Below are 26458 nucleotides of genomic sequence, written 5' to 3'. Positions count from 1 at the left end.
TTCTTTTTAGCAGCACGTAATACTTCAAACATCAGCACTGTGATGTCCGACATTTCACAATTCTCTCAATTTCAGCAATCAACATCTCTGCCAGGTTTGAATCAAGAAACACGCTTGTGAAAAGTTCAAACATAGATATTTATCTGCTGTAAGGCAACCAACCATGTCTGATTTATGCAATATATAGTTATTTTGGAAAGATTAGTTATTCACTGTGCCCTTCATACCGAGGGAAAATTTGCAGGAATCCAGTGGTGAATATTCACTTCTTTTTATATAAAGACTAAAATTCTATTCCTTTGAAGAAACCTGCTATCGGTATGTTGACTTAATGAGATGCAAGCTGAGGGATCTGTCAGGTTTTCAGAAGGCCGGGCAAGAAAATAACTTTACATATAAACTGCTCACTTATCATGGAGTATTCTACCAGAAATTGCTGTGAAATGCAATCATTGGTAAAAGCGAAATGTTAGGGTGAATTATTGACCACCACTGCAGCAGAGGAAGTGCACCCTATAAAAGAAAAGCCACCAACAGCATCCAAAACAGATTCCAAAAATAAAGCTGTGTTAGGCATCATCTGGTCCATCTTTAATCTTATCATCCATCAAATAAAACTGTATGTAAAATGTTTTTACAAGTATGAAACCATACAGTTGAAAAAAAACAAATTAATCCTTGGATTTGTTAAAAACAGTGACTGAATGCCATTTAAATTTCTTCTCTAGCTAGCTTTAATGCCATTGTGCATAGAAATATTAGAAAACCACAGTGAAATTTCTCTACAGACATTTCCTGTTCTGGTGTATCAGTGCTCTAGAATACATGTGAAGTTTATTTCACAGGATTTTAATACTCTTTGTTTATAGAAGAAAGGTTCAAGATTTTCTTGTTGCGTCAAGCACTACTGAGTCATCTAAAATGTATCTAACATTCCTTCTTTGAGTTTTCCCTTCTGATTCAAAGGTAGTTGTAGGATGATAAACATAAAATTGAATCCTTCTATGCTGCTTTAAAATTATACTACTACCATTATTCCCCATAAAGATGTTGGGTTGGATTCATGGTTCAGCACTTGAATTAAGTTTTCTCACAATAACAGATAAAATAGAATGCAAAAAGATTTCAATATTAATCGAAGGCATCAATCAGGATTATTACTCGCATATTTTGCAAAAACACCTTTCTTATTAGATTTATTGGCATGAGGAAATGAGAAGGCAACTAATAGAGATTGTATTTCCCCATCAATCTCAAAGTGAAAAACAAAACCCTGCATTTATTATTTGCTATATTGGATATGCAAACTGTTACCGCCCAAATTAGCAGGTTTTGTTAGGATTCTTATTATCCTCAGCAGTGGTATATACATTTTTCCACTTTGCATTATCACCATTATAAGCCAAAGGTCACAAGTGAAAAGCCTTGTAAAAACCATGTGAGCTTTTGTAGTTTTAGGTGTCCTAGACCTTGTGATGGTGGGCCATGGATGGCTCCTTTGCGTTACATCCCTAGTTCCTTTCGCCCTGTATACGATTGGAGGACTTTGGATGGATTTCATTGGGAATCATGGTTTACGGGGGCCTTGGTTATGTGGGGGAGATCACCGGTGTATGGGTTAGTCTAGTGTGCGTCAAGGTGCACTTGTCTTACTGCATAATTATGAATTATAGAGTCTATATGTGGCCTTGGCCTTGCTGAAATATTCCTTAGACAGTTCTCAACATGGAAATCTCACAAATTGAACATGTCGCATTTCTCCAGGAAGTTCATGTTTCCCAATGCATGTGGTCTTCAAAGTAAAAAAGTCAACTTGGTCACAAAATGCTTAGAATGAAGAGAAGATAACATGCCATGTTGAATTTTTTCTGGACAATGAAGGCATTGTGCAGAAATAAGTGGTCAAAGTTGTCTAGGGGCACATTGGGGTTCCAAGTGGCAAAACAAGGGTAGAACCTATAAGATATTTTGGATACATCAATAGTGGTCTTCTTAACCTCTGAATTTGCCCCTTACAATTTTGGAGGATTAAAGACTAGCACATTTCACTCAAGTGGAGGTTCACAAATTGATATAGATATAGGCTGGGTAACGTTCTTGTGGCCATAAAATCTAATAGGCCTAGTGCAAAGCCCCACTAGGTATAACCAAACCTTATGGCAACAAGACAAAGGGTTTCCACTATTATCTCAACAACCTTTCTCCTGCTCTTTAGTGGTATCTGACCACAAGGGAGCCTTCCCTAAATTGGCCTAAAGGATACACAATTACTATGGCTCAAGGTGACTAATATGAAAGCCTAGAAGGCATAGATGTTCTATGCCAAATTTCAATTTCTCTATTCCTAGACTAATTTGATGGTTGTTATAAATTAGGATTTTGCTAGTTTCCAATGATATGGAACATGATAACATACAAAAGCTAGGGGAAAGGGCCTTTTAGTGAATAATCAACAAAAGAAGCAAGGTCTTCAAATAGAAACCATGGATTAGGGGTTTTTGATGTAGTTTAATGGATGAAAACATGCATAAGCAACAAACTACATATGATGCCATTAAGAGGAGGCTTTTACCATGCAACAATGCTAGATTTTGCTTTTATATTGTCTATTGATGCAATTACTACTTTATGAACCATAAACATCAAACATAAACTCACTTTTTAGCAATTTTCCCCATAAAATCCTAGCCCTAATCCTAAGTATCTAGGAAATATGAAAAAGAAGAAGAATTTTTTTAGTTAGTCAACAAAATTATGACTAATGCCTTGTCCTAAATAGGCTAAATGGAGTCTTCTAGGGAAAAATTTAATGAGAACTGCTTTGAAGGAGTAAGGGTGGATGACTAGGGCATCCACTTTTAAAACCCTAGTAATTTTCCTTGTGAGGGTAGAATTCACACTCGAATTTTCCTCAAAGAGAACAATTTTGCATGCTATAAAGGTTCAAGATTTCAACATAGATTTATCATTTAATCATGGCACAAAATAGAAATGCTACCACAAATATAAAATGCAAAATATATAAAATAAGCACAAAACCTTCAAAATTTTCGAAAACAACACTTCATTCAATCCCAGGAAAACATCTCCATACAAAAATCCATCTCCAAGAGAATTCACACCATAGAAAGATCAAAATTCGACTCGAGTAAAAAAAAAGGAATAATTCACTCTTTTCAAGAAGAAAAGTGATGAATGTGTGATGATGAAAAAGTGAAATAAGGTTTCCTCTATTTATATGAGGCTTGTTATGAATATAAATAAAATAAATATAAATAATAAATAATCAAACTAATAATTATTTAAATAGTCATTAGTCAAATGAAAAGGCATGTCTAAAAGACATACCTAGTTATGAAGGGGCACTCGCCTAGGTATAAAAGCAGGTCTTCAGTGTAACATTCAGTCATCCTTGTACATTCATCTCATTAATAAAATATTTTTTACGATACATTTTGTATTTACAATTTTAAGTATATACAACTACAAAGTTTGTCGCTTTAGTGGTATCAGAGCCATTCGATCCTCTGGACTTTAACCGCTGTACAAGCTGTCTATTATGTTGAAAAATGTGTAAATAGGTTCGGTCTTCATAAATATGAAATGTACATTTGATTCTTGTATATTGCAAAATGAAAGAAAAAGTATTATTGCTATTTTGAAGCATGAGTTTCATGCTCAAGGTCTTTTATTTTAAAGTTCAAGCACCCATTGAGTGCTTCTAGGGTTTGTCCTAGGTTAAGAAGTCAAAAGAGTCATTGTCATATGTTGAAGACCCCATCGGGCACATTGTAACTTGTAAAAAGAATTATTTTTGTATTTAAAAGTGTCAAAATACCTTCCAAGACCAAGTCAGTATGACAGTTAAGAAGTCGACATATTTTGAGGAGACATGTCCACCTTAGAAGCCCATATAAAGGAAGGAACTTGTCCTCCTTTGGACACATTCACACATCATCATCCAAGCAAATGAGAAGCACAAGAAGGCTAGCGAAGGAGAAGGACAAAGGAAGATAGTTTTTGGGCTAATTCTCTCTCACACTTGCAAAGAAGGAAAGCTAGGGTTTGCTGCTTCAAGGTTGAAATTCTTTAATTGTTGGAAGAGGATCAAAATTTTTGGAAGAAGGGCCTAATAGGTCACATACTAGCCCTAGACAAGGAAACAAGTTAAGCGAAGTTACTAGGAGGCTTTGGAAGGCAAATTTCACTCACACTATGGATGTAATAGAAGTTGTAGGGGGGCGAAAATCTCAGACCTATAGTAGAGGCCAAAATTCTGTAATTGGTTTCCAAGTTGTGCTGTTGGAAGAAATTTGACTGGGTTTGACTTGGACAAAGGAATCACATCATCAAGAAAGGTCAAACATGGTCTTGGAAGGGTATTGGCCTTGGTCTAGAGGTCTTGGAATTCACCAATTGAAGAATCTATAAGAAGAGGAGATTTATATGTTTTCCTCTCAAGTGGAGAGGTTTTGGGCGTGACTTGGAGCCTACATTCTCTGTTCTTGTGTACTATTGTTCTTCTTGTTTTGGTAGTTGTTTGATGATAAGGACAAACATAATAGTAAGAGAAGAAGCTAATAAGTAAGAAAAGTAAAAAGATATCACAAGCAATTATCAAGAAGAGAAATCATCCTAACTACTGCCCTATAGATTTCTCAACATGGTATCAGAGGTAAGGTTGGCTAAGGGCATAATGAAGATCTCTTCTACATTGAAGAAGTTCCTAAAGAAGTGTACATTGGTGGCAAGTCATCTCAAGTAGAGAATCAAAGTATGGGATCTCTTATTTTCTCTTAAGAAGGAAGTAACCAAGACATCTACAAAGGTTGAAGGACTATTCTCAACACTCATTGGCACATTTCAGGATGAGAATATTTGGGTAATCGATAGTGGAGCATCAATACATGTGACTGGTCAACACAAGCAGCTAAAAGCATTTTCAAAAGGAAAGTCCTCTTATTGCGTAGAGCTTGGGAACAATAAGAGCTACCCTGTGAGAGGAATTGGATCAACCTCGCTAGAGCTAAAGAATGGAGGAAATGTTCATCTCAACAATATCTTGTTTTTTCCAGGTTTGCATAAGAATTTACTTTCCATTTCATTTCTAGAAGATAAGGGTGATAGAGTTGCTTTCATAGATGGAAAGGTTGTAGTATGGGATAAAAACTCAAGCATAAAAGATGCAAGGATGATTGGGATCTGTGAAGGAAGACTTTACAGATTGTTAACTCCTATCTCTCAAGCTTTGGTTCACATTGAAGTTAGGCCATGTGAAATTTGGCATAGAATATTTGGTCATCTTCACTACAAAATCTTACCAACCCTAAATTCAATGGTGAATGGCATACTCGAACTAAAAGAAGATCATGAAGGAATATGCAAGGGATGTGCATTAGGGAAAACCACCAAGAGACCATTTGGAAGCGGTGCTTCAAGGTCAAAAGAAGTTTTGGATCTTATTCATTTTGATGTTTGTGGTTCTATAACTCCAAAATCTCTTGGTGGTGAGCTATACTATGTAACATTCATTGGTGACCATTCAAGAAAAACCTGGGTTTATTTAATGAAATCCAAGGATGATGTATTCATCAAATTTCAAGAATTCAAACCTGAAGTATAGAACCTTACAAAAAGGAGAATCAAGATTTGAAGGTCTGATAATGGAGGATAATACACATCAAAGAAAATTATAGCCTTGTGTAAGATGTCTGAGATTAAGAGGGAGATGATAATCTCGAACAAAATGAAGTTGCAGAACGAAAAAATCTAGCCAGTGAAGAAAGTGTTAAAACCATGTTACATGATCAAGATTTGCTGAAATTTATGTGGGGTGAAGCTACTAAGACAACTATATACAAAATCAAAGTCCCCACAGGTCACTAGATAACATGACCCTTGAGGAAGCATTCACTGGGAAGAAACCAAGTGTGGACCATCTCTGAATTTTTCGCTGGCCTGTCTATATTCATATACTGAAAGACAAGAGAAAGAAATTGGATCCTTTAAGCATGAAAGGAACATTTGTTGGCTACAATAATACTTAAAAGGCATATAGGATCTACATAAAAGAAGGACACCGAAGAGAAGTTAGTCGAGATGTGATATTTGATGAAAGTATTGCATTCAATAAATCAAAGGAACTCCCAATGGACTCTAATGGTGAAGAACTTCCCATATTTGAAGAGGAAGGTACAAGGGAGGAAGAAGAATCAAATTATGAAGATGAAGGTCTCAGTGAACCAGTTCAACTAGTGGTCATCCTCAAATCTAGAAAGTGACCTAACTGGTTGAAGTCTACTCTACTAGATGCAGAAGGTCATGGAGTAGTCAAAGGCACATTCAAGGAAAGTAAGAAGCCCAAAATATATTCTAGATATGCAACCTATATGACAAAACTGATAGAAGTAGAGCCATCCACATTTGAAGAAGCTCTCACACACCAAGAATGGAAGGATGCCATGAATGAAGAGTATGAATCAATAATGAAAAATGGAGTTTGGTAGATCGTGCCTAGGCCTGAAGAAAAATCTCGGTTACTTCCAAATGGCTCTACAAGATTAACACGTGCAACAAATGGAAGTATTGATAAATATAAGGTAAGATTTGTGGGTATGAAGAGACATTTGCACCTATAAAAAGGTATACGACTATACATTCGTTGGTCTCTTTGACAACATTGATGGGATGGAACATCCACCAAATGGATGTCGAGACTGCATTTTTGAATGGCAACATTGATGAAGAAGTCTATATAGAGCAACCCTTGGGATTTGAAGTCAAAGATAGAGAGGATTATGTTTACAAGTTGAAGAAGGCATTATATGGCCTTAAGCAAGCACCAAGGGCATGGTATGCTAGGATGGATGCATACCTACAATGATTGGGCTTCACAAAGAGTTCTGCTCATCTGAATCTCTATATCAAGGTTGTGAAGAATGAGTCTGTTATCGTTCTTTTGTAAGTTGATGATCTTCTCTTAATAGGTGTGGAAGGTCAAATCCAATAGTGTAAGAAGCAACTAGCAACAAAATTCAACATGAAGGATCTAGGGCTAATATACTACTTTTTGGGACTGGAAGTTTGGCAAGGACCTGATGAGATTTATCTAGGTCAAGGAAAGTATGTGATCGATATGTTGAAGAGGTTTGACATGATGGATTGCAAACTTATGACAACCCCCATGATCGCAACCTTGAAGAGGCTAAGAAGTTCTTAATCGATCCTTGTGGATCCAACCAAGTATAGGCAATTGATTGGATCACTTATGTACTTGGTGAATACTTGACCAGAGATATGTTTTGCTGTGAATATTCTCAGTCAGTTCCAAGTTGAGCCGAAACGTGATCATTGGATAACAACCACGCATATATTGAGATATCTGCAAGGAACAATCCAATATTCCCTGAAGTATGATAGGAGGAATGATGTCCACTTGATTCGATATACAGATTCTGACCAGGGAGGCGGTGGGAAGGATGGAAGAAGCACTATTGGAGGATGTTTCGGTTTGGGATTCTCGATGAACTCATGGATGAGAAGATAGTAAGAATCAATTGCTTCGAGTAGTGCTGAGGCTAAATATATTGCAACCTGTGACGTAAGCAGAGAAGTTGTCTGGTTGAGGAAGTTGTTGTCCGACTTGTTTGAAGGACCAATGGACCCTACAGTGATACATTGTAAAAACACCATCTGTATAAGGTTGTCTGAAGACCTAGTGTTTCATGGAAAGACAAAGCATATAAACAAGTATCATTACATTCAAAAGCTGGTACATGATGGTGTGTTGCAGCGACAATATATCTCCACTGATGAACAGGTAGCTGACATTTTGACAAAATATCTTCCTAATAAGAAGCTTGTATATTTGAGAGACAAGCTTGGATTAGTTGATATATCCTCCCTAGTTGAGAGGGAGAGATATACACATCATTCTTGTGTTCACCGGAGAAGAAAGAATGGAGGATTAGGTAAGCATCTGACATCCAATACTCTTTGAGGATGAGGTAAGGAATCCAAGATAAGAGTAGTCGTAGAGGACTGCTATTCTTTGAGGACTGAGAATCCAAGATAAGAATAGTACTGGAAGGTCATGCCATATGAACACCCGGGTGGGGTATGTACCTTGAGAGACAATGATGAAGGTGTCTATAAATCATTGGTCTCGCCAACATTGTGCTTTGATCTTGTGGAGAGATAGGGCTGTTAGTCAAGGCCTTGCTATGTGAAAATGATGGTTGATATTATGCTAAACATATGGGTTACTAATCCAACTCTTCTTATGAGATCTCTTCAGATTGAGAATGCCCATGTACCATTTATGAATACCTCCCTAGTTAAGAGGAAGTGTATAAAAATGTGTAACTAGGTTTGGTCTTCATACATATGAAATGTACTTTTGATTCTTGTATATTATAAAATGAAGGAAAAATTATTATTGTTATTTTGAATCATGGGTTTCATGCTCAAGGTATTTTATTTTAGAGGTCAAGCACCCATTGAGTGCTTCTAAGGTTTGTCCTAGGTCAAGAAGTCAAAGAGTCATTGTCATATGTTGAAGACCCCATCGAGCTCATTGCAACTTGCAAAAACAATTATTTTTGTATTTAAAAATGTCAAAATACCTTCCAAGACTAAGTCGTCTTGGCAGCTAAGAAGTCGCCCTATTTTGAGGAGCCACATCCACTTTAGAAGCCTATATAAAGGAAGGAACTCGACCTCATTTGGACACATTCACACATCTCATCATCAACGCAAAGGAGAAGCATAAGAAGGCTAGCGAAGAAGGAGAAGCACAAAGGAAGATAGTTTCTGGGCTAAATCTCTCTCACACGTGCGAAGAAGAAAGCTAGGGTTTGCTGCTTCAAGGTCAAAATTCTCTAATTGTTGGAAGAGGATCAAAATTTCTGGAAGAAGGGCTTAATAGGTCACCTACTAGCCCTAGACAAGGAAGGAAGTCAAGCAAAGTTGTTGGGAGGCCAACTTTCACTCACATGTATGGATGCTATAGAAGTTGTAGGGGGCTGAAAATTTCATACCTACAATAGAGGCTGGAAATTTTAGAACTACAGTAGAGGCTGAAAATTTCAGAACTACAGTAGAGGCTGAAATTCTATAGTTGGGGTCAAAGTAGAGCTGTTGTAAGAGATTTGACTGGGTTTGAACTAGACAAAGGAAGCGCATCATCAGGAAAGGTCAAACTTGGTATTGGGAGGGTATTGGTCTTGGTCTAGAGGTATTGGAATTCATCAACTGAAGAATCTATAATAAGAGAATATATTTATAGGTTTTACTCTCAAGTGGAGAGGTTTTGGCCCTAGCTTGCAGCCTACATTCTGTGTTCTTGTGTACTATTATTCTTCTTGTTTTGGTAGATGTTTGATGATAAGAAAAAACATAATAATAAGAGAAGAAGCTAATAAGAAAAGTAAAAATATATGCCAAGCAGTTATCAAGAAAAGAGAAATCATCCTAACTAACTACTACCCTATAGATTTCTCAACATATTAAGCCAAAGATCCTGAAATCATGGGAAAACATGAATATACGACTACTTGATAATTATCACTGGAAATGAAATAAATACTCGAAAAATCAATAAAATATTTTGAAGCATGTTTGACACCTACAATGGAAGTGTTGACCTAGGTTGTCATTGATGTCAATATGGAAATGTTCTAGATACTAGATGATCCATGAAGGGGAAGTAGAGTAGATCCATGAAGAGACAGGAGCAAGGGCTTCAGGATAGCCAAGCCATAAGCAAGAGTCTGTTAACGGAGGAGTTAACAAAGGAGGCATATCAAAGCTATCACTTATGCTTAAGAGTATTGCAGAATATCAGAGCAAGAAAGGCATATCGGAAAAGGTATGAAGATATCAGAGGAGGTTATTGAAAGACATTGCAAAGCCAAAGGAAGACATTGGAGCAAGAGGAGCCATATCGGAGGAGCATCGCATGTAACACGTGCCCAAGAAGAACCGAGAGGAGTTAGCATATCGGAGGAGCAAAGCTTAGCTATCTGAGGAGCAAAACAAAGCTATCAGAGGAGCAAAACAGAGCTATCAAGAGCTATCAGAGCCATATCGGGAGTAATATATGCCAAGGAGCCATATCGGGAGTAATATATGCCATATATACGCCAAAGAAGAACTATCGGAGGCATATCAGGACTATCGGGAGCAATATATGCCAAAGAGCCAAAGAAGAGCGGAATACATATATATGCGGAAGAGTTAAAGGAGCGGAGTTTACATATATATGTGCAATATACACTATCAGAGGCAGAAAACATGTATATAGTGGAATACACTATCGGAGGCGGAAAATAGTGTATATATCGAATACACTATCAGAGGTGGCAAATATATATATATCGGTGATATTATAATCGGCGGGTTCTACCATGAGCCACTACCCGAAACCCCCGACAGCGATATACATGTGCGGACTCGATGCTATATTTGTCCGGGTGTATAATCAAGTGAAGTCCGCTAAGTACTTCGATGCATGCTTTTCAATGTATTTAATATATTCTAGCTATATATTATATAATGACGATACGTTGCGGACCCGTTGCAACATTATGAAGGCTCTATTGTTATATCGCATCCGCCCATCGAAACTCGCATATCGCAATGTACAAAGGGATGTCACCCCTGAAAGCGCCGATTGCGATATATGTTGTGGACCTGATGCCACATCGCAGTTTGATTTAATATCATATCGCATCCACAGGAGAATTTACCATCGGCCATCGGGAAGCTGCGACTGCCGATTGCGATTACACAGCGGACCCGATGCAGTTATAGATGCGGGTGTAATAAATTTGAAGTCCGGCCTTAAGCGCTTCAGTCGTTTTTCCATATATTCCTGTGTATTTCGAAAATTGTATTTCCCGGGGTTTTTGAAGGCCAAAATGCATAAATAACGGTTCCAATAGTTCAGTGGGCTTGAACGATGGTGATTGCAATTGTGATGGTGACATGGCATGCGGGGCCCCTCCTTGTTGGTACTGTCTCTCCAATGAAATCTCTCCGTAAACAGTAAAGTCTTGTGTACGCATATTCTTATTGAGAAAGGGCCTCTGTTACAGTTTTTAAAATGCAACAGTTGTTCTCTGTGTATTTTGGTCCTTGCTGTTGAATTAACGTGTCCCTAGAGTGTTGGTGAACACGAAGAGACAGAGGAAGCTGAAAAGCCAGGAAGTCGAAGGACAAGCCAGCGTAGAGGAAGCTACATCGACCGAGGAGGGAAGTCGAAGGATCAAGCAAAGTAGAGGAAACTACAACGACCGAGGAGGAAGTCAAAGAGCCAGCGGAAAGAGGAAACCGACAGTCAGAGGCATCAGGAAGATACAAAAACAGAGAACAAGGAAAGTTGAAGTGTTGTTGAAAAAGAGCTGGAAGAAACAGAGGGAGCTGGAGGTTCCAGCAAAACAGAAAAGGGCCGAAGGACCAACAAGATTGGAGGCATTCGAAGGGCAAGCATCTCTGCTAATTGTGTTACCCTGTGAAAGAATTAATCAGGTACACAATGCAGTCTGTAGAACAATTCTGGGATGTAATAAATAAAGTTTTATCTGACATTGTTTGAAGGAAGAAGTAGTCAGCAGAGAAGCAGTCATGCTGAAGCATTTACTGTGACAGTAAGAACAGATGCTTGAACATAAAGTTGGTTCCTATGCAGAACATAGTGCAGCTAATAGTAGACTCACTAAAAGCTATGTGGAGACATTATCAGAGGTCATGAAGGCTATTGGAGACTCTGTCTGGACAATATGAAGAGTTGTAAAGACTCCTTCATAAGAAGACTGGTTGTCATTGATGCTGTAGCATGGAGACTACAATGAAGCTGTAAACAGACAGAATTCAGTAAATAAGAGTTCTGAGAGCAAAACATTACTATCAAACATGCCTTGACAAGATTGGGTCGGAACCCTTGGGGTTGGTGCCTCAGAAGTAAGAAGGATTGGAGTCCTTGGGGTTGATGCCTCAAAAGTAAGAAGGATTGGAGTCCTTGGGATTGGTGCCTCAGAAGTAGGAATGGTTGGTGTCCTTGGGACTGGTGTCTTAGGAACTGGAAGGATTGAAGTCCTTGGGAGTTGGTGCTCCTAAGTTCAAGGTTGGTGCCTTGACAAAAATAGACTTGGTGTTCTGGAGGTTGGAGCCTCACAAAATTCCAAGTTGGTGCTTGGCAATTGATTGCAACCACTTATATATTGTATCTATTTTATTTCAAAGATTATGTTAATAAAAGCATTTATACTTCTTGTTCATCTTGTGTTCTGAATATCAATGTTTTCACTTGTAAAACAATAGTTGAAAAAGAATACTGATTCACCCCCCCTCTCAGTATTTTCAATAGAAGGAGACTAACAATAAAGAATGCTTTAACCAGGAAAAGGATGTTAAACATGTTAAATTAGGAACTCCTCGGTGTGACATAAATGAGACTGAAAATCAAAGTGGGTATATGATAGTTGAAGATGAAAACATGGAGGAAGAAAATGATTCTACATAAATTATTGATGAAGAATCAATACATTTCGCAGAAGATAAGAAAGAGGTTATGTCAATTACAGATTGTGATGGTGAAGATGACTATGCGACAGGGATTGTAGCGAGTTTGTTGGTATACCCAAAAGATCATATCATATATGGAGATTATGCATATGAAATATCAGATCTTAAATTGGTAGAAAATACTCTAAGCTTTTTCAATCCCCATAATATGGGAGTTGATGTATTGAAAAACTATTTTGATTTTCAGTCTTTAGGTGTCCAACTTGAACCATGGTTTGGTGTAACCTATCGTATTGAAAATATTCTGTCTACTCTTATAGAGGCTTGGGAAAATCCCCCTATTATAGACCTATCTATACATTTACTAGATAAAAATGATTTCATTCCATGTAATTATTCAATTAAAATTTTCACTGACTTGAATATCGGTGACACAATGGGAAATCCAATAGGTATTATTGATGATCCATTGATCAAGCTTTGGTATAACTTAGATCGAACATTTAATGCTCCACATACATACCTCTTGATAACCTTAAAAGAGGCTTATAAAAGCTTAAAGACTTGTGCACTCACTGAGTTTTATGTGAACCTTCTCCGGGATGTAGTCAACAAGACACTCTATCAGGCAGACATTGGTAGATTGGAAACAACTTTTTCTGTTTTAGGAGACAAGCTTGAGTTAAAAATTTATGGGTTTAATGAAAAGATACTAGTTTTAGCATTAAAAACTAAAATTCTTGACAACCTTTACACCGACTGCAGATTGTTTTGAGGTGATGAAGGAAGACATGGAAATAAACTATGTGAATACCACTATGGAACCTTTAATGCATCCAAATTTTCAAAAGTACTTTTGGCACGTAGATGAAAAACCTTCTTGTCTTCTTTCATTGACTCTTGCAGACTTGATAATTTTTATCCCATAACCTTTTAGCTAGATTTATATTGAAGTTATCTGTCACGGTAACTTTTTGAAGGATGAAGTTATTCCTCTTGCAAATATGTTCAAAGAATTATTTTCAACAAACATTTTTTCCATTTGAGTTGTGGCATATAGAGAAAATTCTAAAACTAGCATCTAGCATTGGCCTACTCTAGAATGAAAATGTGAAGAATAACTCAGAGGAAAACTTTATTGTTGAGATTCATTTTCAAATGGATCAAGATATTGGTAAGATTTCAACTAGATCAAGGGCCATAATGGATCCCTTTGAAGATATTTTTCATAAGCCATGTTGTAATCAACTCATGGCAAAGGAACAACTTGGATATGTTTTGAATTGTGGCATTAGGAGGACACATCGTGTATTAGAATTTTGTTTCTGTGTTCAGTCTTCGAAGCATAACCCACCATATTTACAGGAAAGAGTAGATGCAACTTGTAGATGGAGAAATGTACAATTGGTTGGAACTCATACTTTGGCATCGATTGTAGGGCAAGAGCAAGGGGAAAATACTCAATTATTCAATGATCACGCTGAAATTTTTTCAAAGCATTCTCCATCTGGGTTGCTTTGGTCACTTCTCCAATGGGATCCAGAAATATGATTAGCTGCAAATCATAGAATTACATATATTGAGCGTCCACGTATAGGTCCACTTGCAGAGATCTTACATCCTCATCTCGTGTGGCAGGATGATAGGGTTTTGGTCATTGGATGGAAAACATTTGTAAAAATTGTAGTTATCCGACACAAATCCTTTGGAGGAACAAATGCAACAGATAGGATTTGTAAGCTGATGATAGATTCAGCCGCCATTGAAAGACTACCACTAGTGCTTCTGTCAGGTTGAACCATCCTGTCAATTCTTCCATTTGAACACAGGGCTGTCATTGAAAAGCCGTCATTGAAAATATAAATCGTCGACTGTCTTCCCCTATTCAATGTCGTGACCATTTGTCCTTTGCAGACCATCGCAGTCGTCAATCTTGCTGGAACCCTTGTCGTACGACCCGGTTAAATATTAACTAAAGTTATATATATCATAAGACATAATTATATTAACATATAATATAATATATATTGGTTATATATAACATTTAATTATAAATTAAAAGTTATTATATATATATATATATATATATATAAGGGAGGATGGAGAAAGAATGGATAAACTCGTTCCAAGGTAAGCTACTAATGACGACTTACGTATCCCATAATGACGTATGCAACCTGAAGAAAATTATCAATGCACTAGCTTTGAAGACAACTTTTTGAAGAGGGCTAATGTTATGAATATAATTTATATAAAATAAAATAAATATAAATAATCAAAGTAATGATTATTTAAATAGTCATTAGTTAAATGGAAAGGCATGTCTAAAAGACATGCCTAGTCATGAAGGGGCACCTGCCTAGGTATATAAGAAGACCCTGATTATAACATTCAATCATCCTTGTACATTCATCTCATTAATAAAATATTATTTACAATACATTTGTGTATATACAATTTTAAGTATATACAACTACATAGTTTATTGATTCAAGGCTTAACAATCCTTATTTTCACTAATTTACAAGCAAAGCCCTAAAACAAGTTTGCTTAAGTGTCCAACAAATGAGAATTCACAAAACGACCTCATAATAGCTTGAAAACGTAACAAATAATGCCAAAATACCCCACACTATGGGAAAATAAGGTCCTCAACTATGATGTTTGTCGGAAAAGTAACTAGGTGTGGTCTTCATATTTATCGGAAAAGTAACTAGGTGTGGTCTTCATATTTATCTTTGTACTTGTATCAATTTTTAATTTTATGTAGAAGAAGATTTTTTTTAGTATTTAAGCATGAGTTTCATCCTCAAGTCTAGGTTAAGCATGTTCTTTATGCTTCTAGGTTTTGATTAAGTCAAAGAATTAAATTTGAATCGAAGTCCATTTGGACTCTTTGTAAGAAAAAGGAGAAAGCATTTTTGTTTAGTAGAAAAGAATCAAATTGATCTCCATAAGACCAAGTCGGCCCTCTAGATGGTCAAGTCGGTTCACTCAAAGGGACGTGTCTGATCATATGTGAGAACACCTATTTATAGGCGTGAATCCTCCTCCAAAACGGAAGCAAGTTTGGTGATATTTTTGTGGAAAACATGTGAGCTCTGTGGCACATTCATGGTAGTTTTCAAGGAAAGGTTCGTTGAAGTTTTCTATAACAAGTTTGTGGATGAAGACAAAAGAATAAGTGCTAGTTTTCTGTGGAGTAAATACTAGTTTCTTGTGATCATAATTCTGTAAAAATAATATGAGTTATCATATACTTCCTTCATGAAGAATGACTATAGTACATGTGAAATACAAACTGCAGTATCTATGATAGCAAGCTGTTGAAGGGCTATAAGATCCATAAAAGACAAGCTACAGGCACGACAAATGATCACTGTGGGAGAAGGGCTATTGTGACAAATCAAGCTATCTTATTAAAGATGAATCTTGACAAGAATGGAGGGCTGACTTGGTGGTTGGAGAAGGTCTTGGTCTTTGAGTCTTGGAGGTCTCATTTCAGTCTGATTCTATAAGAAGAACACTGTTTGGGTTTTCCCTAGTTGTGGGGTTTTTCCCTGGCTTGGACCCTATATCTTGTGTTCTTTGCGTCTTTGTGATCTTCATGCTTTGGTAGTTTCCCGATGAAGAAATAAAATTAAATAATAAAGAGCCAACAAACATCACACGTAATTATCAACTAAAGGAGAATCAACATAATACTACAAATCCTTGATTTTCCAATATTGTATCAGAGCTAAGGTTATAAGAGAAAGTTTTGGAGATCACATTATGTTAGTGCTAGTTCAGTGGCTTGCTTGTCTTTCTTGTGATGAATAGTGTGTGAAAAGTTCAACAACTGAAATCCTATTGCAACAACTAGAATCATTTCTTTTAATTGTTAATATAATTAGTAGTTTATTGCTAGGACAACAACGAAATAAAAACACTACAATCTTCATAAAAATACTGCAAAAAATAATAGCGGTAGAAATTGAGAAATATGCTATAGCACACATACAAATTGACACACTTATTTTTGGACAAAAGTCCCCTGAAAACCCAACTTGGGAAGACCAGTGCAACAACTAAGGGTTTTAATTATTAAGCAACAGTGAAATAATATGAGTACAATCTAGATGCCAAAAACTAGTAATCATGCAGAGAAAATACAGGCAAAAATTGTCTGAGGGAAATTACCCTCACTCCGAGCAATCCAGACACTTGATTGACCCTAAAAAGAAAGTTGTCCACCTTTCCCTACATAGCTTCTGCATCACCCCTACATAGTCTGCCACACGCTCAACCGAGAACAACTGCAAATCAAGTCGTCCTGCCTTCTGCTCACTGGGAAACGGTCTCTCTAGCACTCTGGAAATGCTTTCCGGTCTCTGGATCTGAAAACCAGCTTGACCTCAGAAAAATTGAATTTCCTTTTGAGGCTTTTGCGCTACCTCTGTGCAACCTCCTGGGAAAAATATCAGCCTTTCTGCAAAGTACTCACCGGATCTGGAAATTATTCCTGTGGCCTCACTATCTTTGCCCCTCTATCTCTTCTTCCCTTTTCTGGCTCAAACTCTTCTGGCAACCACTGCTGCTCTCTAGAGAAATTGAATTGCCCAAGGAAATCAATCTGAAGTGTGTGTTCTCCATCTACCACTCAACTTCTTCTTATAATCTTCTGTTGGACGTCCAATGACTAAGATTAAAACTTAATCAAGGGCTAATATTATTTCCTAGTCGATTCGTGTGAGTTTCTAGATTATTCACACCTTTCTCAATTAATATTGATTAATTAACCCTTTTTCCTGAGTTTAGACTTGGGAAATATTTAAAAATAGGCTTGTTATACAGAATTTACAATTGTAGACAAAGGTGAATTCCCTAGACCTAGTGGACTGGTCTAGAACAACAAAAGGCAAAGAATATAGAGTTTTATTTATAGAAATTGAAGAATGGGAAAGAAGCCTACTTGGAATCCATCGCAAGATTTACTTTCATCCTTGCTTGCAAGCTCCAATCGTAGCTTCGATTGCAATAATTAAAACATGCACATAGAACAAAAACAAGCCAAGAATCCACAACATCTATGTAGCACAATTCACTTACTCTATTCAGTGAATCAACAAGGCATTGAAATACGTGAATGTAAATGTAACACAACGAATATAGGAAAACAATATACTCTTTGTATTGATAGAAATAGGAGAGAGTTTACAACCAAGAATAGTAGCTAATCTTGTAGAGATCTTCCCAAGTTGACTTGTCCTTCCTTGTCACAAAGCACACCTCAATATCACCCTAATGCATGAAGATGATGTCTCTCTTAGATTCAAAGAAGCAACATGAGGGCATGACCAGTCTGCAAAATCCAACCATGATGTTAAACACACATGGACAGCAAGAGAGAATATGAAAGATAAAACATGCAGTACAATTTTTATTAACAACTGATATACATTTATAGTACATTGTTGTGACCGTTGGGTTTCACATCCCAAGGTCTCTTGGACTACTTAGTCTATTCAGCTTCCACACTAACCCATTTAGGACTAGGTGTCCAACATTCCCCCCTTAATCCGAAGGGTTATGTATGAGTCCAAGAAGAGAGCTGAAATACAAAATGTGCAAATATGCATGGCAGCACTAGGCTGAATGTGCTCTATGAAATGTTGGTATAAAGGGCGGTGGTTTAAGGATGACCACCAACACTGGAACGCTTAGTGCAGTTCCCGGAACTCTTCCAAAACTGGCAAGAAACTGAAGTTTTCTGCTAGAGGAAGTGATCCTATTGTTTTAAAGAGGGAAACCTTCAACCATAAAAGGGAGGTCTCACCCCGCATAAAAGGTAAAACTTCAACCTGAAAAGGGAAGTCTCAACCTGTGATGGTTTAAGGATAACCAACAACTCTGGAATGCTTAATGCAATTCCTGGAACTCTTCCAAAACTGGCAAGAAGCTGGAGTCTTTTGCTAGAGGAAGTGTCCCCAATTGTGTTCCTGGAATTCTTCCAAAACTGGCAAGAAGCTGAAGTCTTCTGCTAGAGGAAGTGTCCCAAATTGCCAACTGAAGGCATGTTCACGGGCATCTTTGTCTTTGGCTACAACTCTGAAACTGGTGTGGCAGGTTGTGGCTCAGGCTCGCTTGATGTGGCTTTGAAGCTTGTAGATGACCATCATTTCCCCCCTGTCAAATACAAGGTGAGATGATGGAGAAAATTCAACTGCAAGACTTTTCAATACTCTGGAACAAGTTTTGACATGTGTTTGGAATATCTTCTTGGCTGTTGATGCCCATTGCCAAGAAGTGATCCATCCAAGATGAATCTTTGTTCTTGCAGGACGTTTGTTTTTGAAGCATCTGTGTGAAGAATGGCTAGTTTTATGACAATGCTTACATGGATGAAGATCAAAACAATGATCTTTCATATGGCCAACTCGATCACAGTGTTGGCATTTCACGATCTGTTGTTTTTGTTGTTGTTGCTGTGGAAGAGGTGCAGAGTCTGGAACAGCTGGAGGTGAACTGTCATGAAGAGCAGGTGAACTGTCATGAATGAATCCAACACTCTGAAACTGAATGGGCTTTGAGTAGTCTGGAATATGAAAGGATAAGTCCTTGTCATATCCAAGACCAGTTCTGTGCTTGTTGTGTACAAGCTGTTCCCAAGGTCTGATGAATGGCTTGGGAAGTGAAAGCTGAACCTCTGCATCTGCATGTAACCTTACTGCTTTATCTGAATGAACTGTAACATTATTGACTTGCTGTTGATGGGTTGCAGTCTCAATGTTCTGAACATAAACATGTTCATAATGACTCCTATCTTTTAATTCTTCTTGCTGTAGCTGAGATTCAAGCTGCAAAAAGTCAATCTTTTCCTGTGCATATTGTAAAGATTTTTGAATATGTCTGAGAGTGTTTTTGTTGACTTTAACTGTACTTCCATCAGTAGATTAATAACTCTAATACTCCATGATTTTTCTCCATTATTCAGACAATCAAATCAACAATGTATTTGTAAAAACAATCAAATGACAAAAATGCACTCCCCCCCTTTTGTTGTTGTTGTTGTTTTAGCCTCCAATGCACATTCCTTTAGATATCTGTTCACCCTTACAAGCATGAGTACAATAATGTTTAGTACTTATTTATTTGCTTCACACAGAGATATAACTAAAAAATAGCGATATCTGGAAACATAAGAGAAAATCGTACTGAAATATAGAACCTCGGTATAAGTTTCAACTGTATAAGATGAAGATTTCCCACTTTTGCAATACCCATAAATTGTACCCAAGAGCAACCTTTTCCTCTGACATTGTACAGTAGTGGTTTCAACCACCTGAGTATGACAAGCTCGGTCTTCTGCAATTTTATGCCAATACGAGCTCCTGAATTCCACAAGGAACCCCCAAAGACAAACTCCCACAAGCCTTCAAACCGAACTTAGTCTCAGTTTATTCTGTCCTGGGACTTACGACGACAATGAGCTCCCAATTGCTATGTATAGTAGCTCAACAATCTTCTGTCACCCTGTGAGCACACATTCAGCCAGACTTCCACAATTTGACATTGAGTGATATCGACTTCAACAAGAGGGGATAAATACCAACGCTTAGTGGCCAATGCCTCTGGTCGCATGAACCTCTGCATGCAACAGAAATTCACTCCAGAACAATTATTATCTTGGTATATCAGGTGCTCAATATACAGTTCGATTTCCACCAACTATGCAAATAGAATGGAGACAATTAGAGCAGAGGAACCCGGGTTACAATAGATGATTCGGTGTAGTTTTCAGTTCTTCAATGACATATAAGTTCAGAATTTTCTCCTCTCTGTACAGCACCTCAAAACGTCCCACCAACAATCAATATAAAGGTACCAGCAGTTGTTATAGACACCATAAGGTGGTCATAGCTCCTTCCAGCTCACCAATAATGGCTCAGACTCCATGCAGTCAGCAACATGAGCCTCTCCAAGATGATATACAACATCATGCAATGGGGATAGTGGCAGCCTTTGAATTGCAGTTAACTCGTTCCACCTTAACTGTGACTCGCCCAGAAATTATGCAGCTCTCGTCCAGCATTACCAGTGAGGGATTTCGACCCTATTTCTCATTGGAATCATGCCCAGCAATTAAAACTTCTCAATTTGAACCCGAAACCTCGTCGATTCTTAGCCCAATAACATTCTCATCCACACCATCCTGAGAAACCGAATTCTTTTCCATAACACCATTCGTAGAAGTCGAACCGTCTTGCACAAAACCATTCATATATTCTCAACTTCTAACAAAATAAGCTAAGAGGCCAAATATCTTTTATAAAATAAAACCAGACATCCTTAGACAAACGAGTACATATTCTATTGTCTGCGGAATGCATACATTCCGTCGAGCAACGAAATTTTACAAGTCAACGCATATGTCAGTTCAACGCATATACCAGGTTTGTATTCACCAAAACTCTTCTCAGCCCAATCAAAAGAATACCAATGTGCATCACATATATACTTCAACATGCTTCAACGCATATACAGATTTTGGACAGGCATATGTAAACCCACGGGACGGTTGAGTTGCTTCAACAACACAGGGATATGTATAAACATGTTTCAACGCAGGAGTAATAACAACTCACCATAAACCAATTCAACACACCATTCATATGATTTAAACCAAGGCAATATCAACCATCAACCATTCAAATGTTATTATTCAAACGCATTCAACTGGAAACGCAGCGGTAATATGATTCAATACCGCATACCAGGAGCTGGAAAACTTCGGACCTTCATCGAAGGTGGCGTATCTACCACTCAGCATTCAACGCAGATTCAATGATATCTGCTTTACTTTGATTCCAGGTCAAGTCTCAGCGCTAAAACAGGAAATGACAGCGCTATAAAAAATTGACAGTATGGACAGATGTGCGGCGCTGGCATAGGCAGGTTCAACAAAGAAATCAATGGCAGAAATAAAGGCCATAAGACAAATGACTCACATTAATTATGCAGGGCAGGAATACGCCTGCTCTGATACCATGTTAAACACACATGGACAGCAAGAGAGAATATGAAAGATAAAACATGCAGTACAATTTTTATTAACAACTGATATACATTTATAGTACATTGTTGTGACCGTTGGGTTTCATATCCCAAGGTCTCTTGGACTACTTAGTCTATTCAGCTTCCACACTAACCCATTTAGGATTAGGTGTCCAACACATGATGTTATGGATGGCAGTAAATTTATAGCAGAAGGATGGTAGTTTAGGATTTACCATAATGGGCTTGAGATCCACTTATGATGGCAGGATGAACTCAAGGGATAAGAGGTGAAGTCTCCAAGGTAAGATCGGATAGGACTTAAGCTTCTTATCCAAGGTAAATGTTTAAAACAACCCCTAGAAGCTTCTGGAACAAGAAGCTTCATAAATATTTTTAATCTTCCCAAATTTCTAGAATCAGCGGACCCCTAGCAAGGATCTTAGACTTTTTTGGAAAGGTCATGTTTAGGGTTTTATGTAGGGATGATGACAACATGTTCATGGATGATTATTGATATGATTTGGAGGCCTCTTGACCAAATGCGACAAAATGAACTATAACATATTTCCCCCTAAAGCGCAAAGTCATAAATGTTAGATGATGACTGAAGTGTTTTACCTTGTGACAAGTTCAGATCAAGAACAACTGGTTGAGACCATCCTTTGTTACAATACATTTTCGTCATGATATATTTACCGAGGGAGGCATACCCATGCTCAACACATAAGCCAAAATTACATGTACAATGATCAAGAAGTCACGTCTGTTGATGACAAAGAGTGGAATCATGATTGGATGACTGTCTGTATGATCATAGCCATCATACTATGTGATCTTGTATTAATCCTGAAAGTGCAGTGCGGATGGATGGAACTAGATCTGGGGTCTTCTATCTCGTTCGCTCGATCGTTCAATGTATGAGTCTAACCATGTGTTAAAATTGGCAACTAGGGTCAAACTCCATGTGGGTCTTCTTATTTATGGCAACTGATATTTTTCTTGGATTCCTCCTGCCGAGAGGTGTAGGATTGATCTAAAGATCATCTGATTCATACATGTATTCATGGAGATAAGAATTTATTTGTGTTATGTGACAATTCTTCAAGGTTGGCCAGCAACCAAATTACCCCCACCTATCCTCAACGTTTCACCATAAATAGGAGAGGTCTTCAAGTCATTTGGTCACTTATCTCTTGTGATCCATATCTCCACTCGTTTGGGTTTTAGTGGAAAGAGAGGCCTAGAAGAGAAGGCATATACACTATCCTTTGGAGAAGGACTATACACTGCCCTATAGGAGATGCCCTAAACCTTAACACATTCATGGAGGAAAGACCTTAATGCAATCATAGAGACTTTAACGCAGTCATGGAGGAGAGACCTTAACGCAGTCATGTAGGAGAGACCTTAACGTAGTCATAGAGACTTTAATGCAGTCAAGGAGGCTTCTATAGCGCAACAAGGAGAAGTTCTAATGCTGTTGTTGTGTCCTATACGCAGGTCTAGAAGAGACCCTAAGACGTTGTCCTAAAGTGCCCTAAACATTGTCCTGAAGGAGTCATATAGCCGCAGAGGAAGAAGACACCTAGCCACAGTCAAGGAGGCTCTTCTACGCAACAATGAGAGGGTGTCTATATGTTGTCTTAATGGAGACCTAGCTGCTGTAATAAAATTCCCTAACTGCAGTCCAAGCAAGGAGTTTAAGCTGCAATTTAGGTGTGCCCTAATCCGCTGTCAAAGTAGGGCTAATTCTGCCCTAGTCTCAGTCCTAAAGGAAGTCATCTTGGCCGCAGTTGGAGATGACCTAATCAACCACAAATGAAGGAGGAAAGCCATAATTAAAGGAGCCCATATCACAATATGAAAGGGACCCTTAGATGTTGTAAGGCAAGTGAACCTAACCACAACAAAATTAATTATATTACAGCTTGGAGGATTTTTCCTAATGCCACATTGCTGTAGGTGACAGTGTGGCCTATTTGAGGACTATTTTGGCATGTTGATGTTGTTCTTGAGGGGCAGAAGAATCCGCTGTAAGGAGAAGCCTAATTCTGATTGCTTAAGGGCTGATTGAGGAGACCTAAGTCTCAAGCCACTGCTGGGCTAGGCCGCAGGCCATATGCAGTAGTTGGAAGCAATTAAAGTACTACGTTAAGAAAGATAGCAACCCCTCAGGCAATAGACAATTGGAGAAAATGTGTGAAGGAAAGCTGCAATCAATAGGCTCTATCTAGTGTCCTGGTCTGCCATCAAATGAATCAGTCCTTCCTGCATATGAAAGGTGCCAGATCAACAACCTCGACATGATCAATGAAGCAGCAAGGAAAGCTTCAATATTCTGGGTAATTGGTTGAGCTGCTCTAGGCTTATCATCTGTTGCATTGTGTCATCTTCATGGTGAAGATCTCTGATGTCTGATCTCTTATTTTGGCAAGTCAAAGTGTTGAATTCAAATGTATCTGTACTATCTCTCTCTCTGTTGAACTATCAAAGAATATAAGAAGAATTGATCAAGGGTTTACCCACATTGGGGTTTGTCCCTGGCTGGTGCCACATCTTGTGTCCTCTTGTGTTGGTTTGCCTTCTGCTGTTTATGTATGTTCTATATGCACTTTACTATCACGCTGATGTGATTTCTAATCTGAATATTGTCATTGGGCTAATATGAAAAATCGAAGTAAATTGCACTAAGCATAGAACATACCTAAATTTAACATGGTATTAGAGCTGAGGTGAAGACAAAGACCAAGCAAGAGTGAAAGAGCAATCATCGAAGATAGTTGGAAAGGACAAAAGGCTCAATGGGTTCCTCATCCCACTTCCCGAGAGTAAGAAGTGCTGGATTACGTGAAGGGTAAAATGCCTGAGCCTCCATCAAATGCACCAGCTGCTACAAAGAACAAGTACACTAAGGGTGGAAGGAAAGGCAGATGCCTTGCTTGCAATAAGTTTGGCCATTATGCAAGGGAGTGTTCGAATAGAAGGGACACATCACTTGATGATGGTAACAATCATTCCAAGGGCATCTTCAATGATTGAAGGAATGGCAGGTACAATGGCAAAGGAAAAAGGAATGTAGGTCATTAAGGAAATGGCTGACTCTTAAAGAAAGCAAGGAACTCCAGGTATGAAGAATCAAATTTTGTTTCTGATAACCAAAAGGAGTATTATCTTATATTGGCCCTCTCCACTACCTCTCCTCCAGACTCTTTGGGAAATTGGCTTATTTATAGTGGTGCCTCAAGGCACTTCACCGGATTCAAGGAAGAACTCTCTAATATGATAGAGAAGGAAACAAACTTGGAGATTATTATTGGAGACGATTCCACCTATCCTGTAAAGGGTGTAGGGAATGTTACTCTTCAATTGGATCAGGGTAATTATGTACCTAATCTCAAGAAGAACTTGGTGTCCATTTCGGCAATGGAAGACAAAGGTTACAAGGTCGCATTCATCGATGGAAAGGTACGTGCTTGGAAAAGGAATTTTAAAGATGCTTTTACTCTTGGGTTTAGGGTTGGCACTTTGTATCAAGTTGCAGGAAGTCCATTGGGGACCATGTCGTGTGACACATCTCTTCAATGGCACCGAAGGTCTGCCCATCTTCATTGTGGGGCCCTACTCGATGTGAGACAGATGGTGAAAGGGATGCCTGAATTCAAAGAAGAGCATGAAGGTACATGTTCGAGATGTACCGAAGGAAATCTTACAAGGGGACCATTCCCCTCATGCAATAGCATGACCATAGATGTGGAACAACCCGAGAGATTTGAGATTCATGATCAAGAATCTCATGTATGCAACTTGAAGAAAACGCTATAGTTTGAAGCAAGCACCCTGGGCTTGGTATGAGAGGATTGATAGCTATCTGATGAAGCTGAGATTCACTAGGAGTGAAGCCGATCGAAACCTTTGCTTGAAGGTTGTGGATGATAGACCTCTCATATTGGTACCCTATGAAGACGAATTCTTTCTGGTAGGTACATACCCTCTCCTTTGCAAAAGTAAGAGGGAGTTGGATTCCAGATTTGGAATGGTGGAATGCAAGCCCGTGACTACCTCGATGGAGCTTAACTTTAAGAAGTTATGCAGTAGTGCTGCCGGGCCTGATTTTGGAAATGCCTTTGAGTTTCGTCAACTCATAATAGCATTGATGTTCTTGGTGAATTCTCGTCCGAATATATGTTTGGCAGTTAGCATGTTGAGCTCATATATAGTTGAGCCTCACTGGATCGGTACCAAGAATATTTTAGATATCTTTAGGGCACAATCTCTCATGGACTAAGATACACTGCTGGAAATGTGAAGCTGCATGATTATTTTGATGCTGACTGGGTAGGCAGTGTGGAGGATCGCAAGAGCACTTCTGGGTGCTGGTTCTCTTTGGGTTCTGCTTCAATATCCTGGATGAGCAGGAAGCAGAAGTCAGTTGCTTTGAGCACCGATGAGGCCGGATACATAGCTGTGAGTATGGTCTCCTGTGAAGCTGTCTGGTTGTGGAAGCTCTTCTGTGAGTTGTTTGGACACGTGCTAGATACCATCGTGATCTTCTGTGACAACCAGAGGGGGATTCGATTGTTGAGGAATCCCGTGTTCTATGATCGCTCCAAGCATATAAACATCAGGTACCACTTTATTTGGGATATGGTGCAACGGGGAGAAGGAAGGCTCCATCACTCTGGGACTGATGTACAGGTCGTTGATATTCAGATGAAGCCCCTGGGAAAGTTCAAATTCTTGACTTTCTGAGAACGAATAGGAGTCGTGGAGAGACTCTCTCCCAAAGTTCCTGTATAATATGGACATTGAGCTCTGGGAGCTCTGGGGGTGGCTTGGGGGTACTTCTTGGAGCGATGAGCAACCATAGGATGAGTGGTTCAGACTTCCCTTAGTG

At 38.4% G+C, this 26458-nt stretch overlaps 1 protein-coding gene across 8 annotated transcripts in view; it reads left to right on the top strand.

Moving 5' to 3' along the window:
* LOC149245124 (uncharacterized) overlaps positions 1-26458 on the top strand; it is a 129366-nt gene that overhangs the window by 79829 nt on the left and 23079 nt on the right. For 4 of the 8 annotated variants that reach the window (XM_089457654.1, XM_089457653.1, XM_089457655.1 and 1 more), the window contains one exon: positions 76-94. In XM_089457654.1, the coding sequence (XP_089313780.1) occupies positions 76-94 (19 nt within the window). Of the gene's footprint in view, positions 1-13; positions 902-26458 lie in introns of those variants that run through there. The other 4 variants (XR_016266497.1, XM_089457658.1, XR_016266498.1 and 1 more) reach the window with 4 other exon arrangements.

This window comes from Pinus tabuliformis, chromosome 7, assembly GCF_031772625.1.
Source record: "Pinus tabuliformis cultivar Carrire ecotype Pingquan chromosome 7, CPIR1, whole genome shotgun sequence".
Taxonomy (NCBI): Eukaryota; Viridiplantae; Streptophyta; class Pinopsida; order Pinales; family Pinaceae; genus Pinus; species Pinus tabuliformis.
This window is presented reverse-complemented; position numbering and strand designations above follow the sequence as displayed.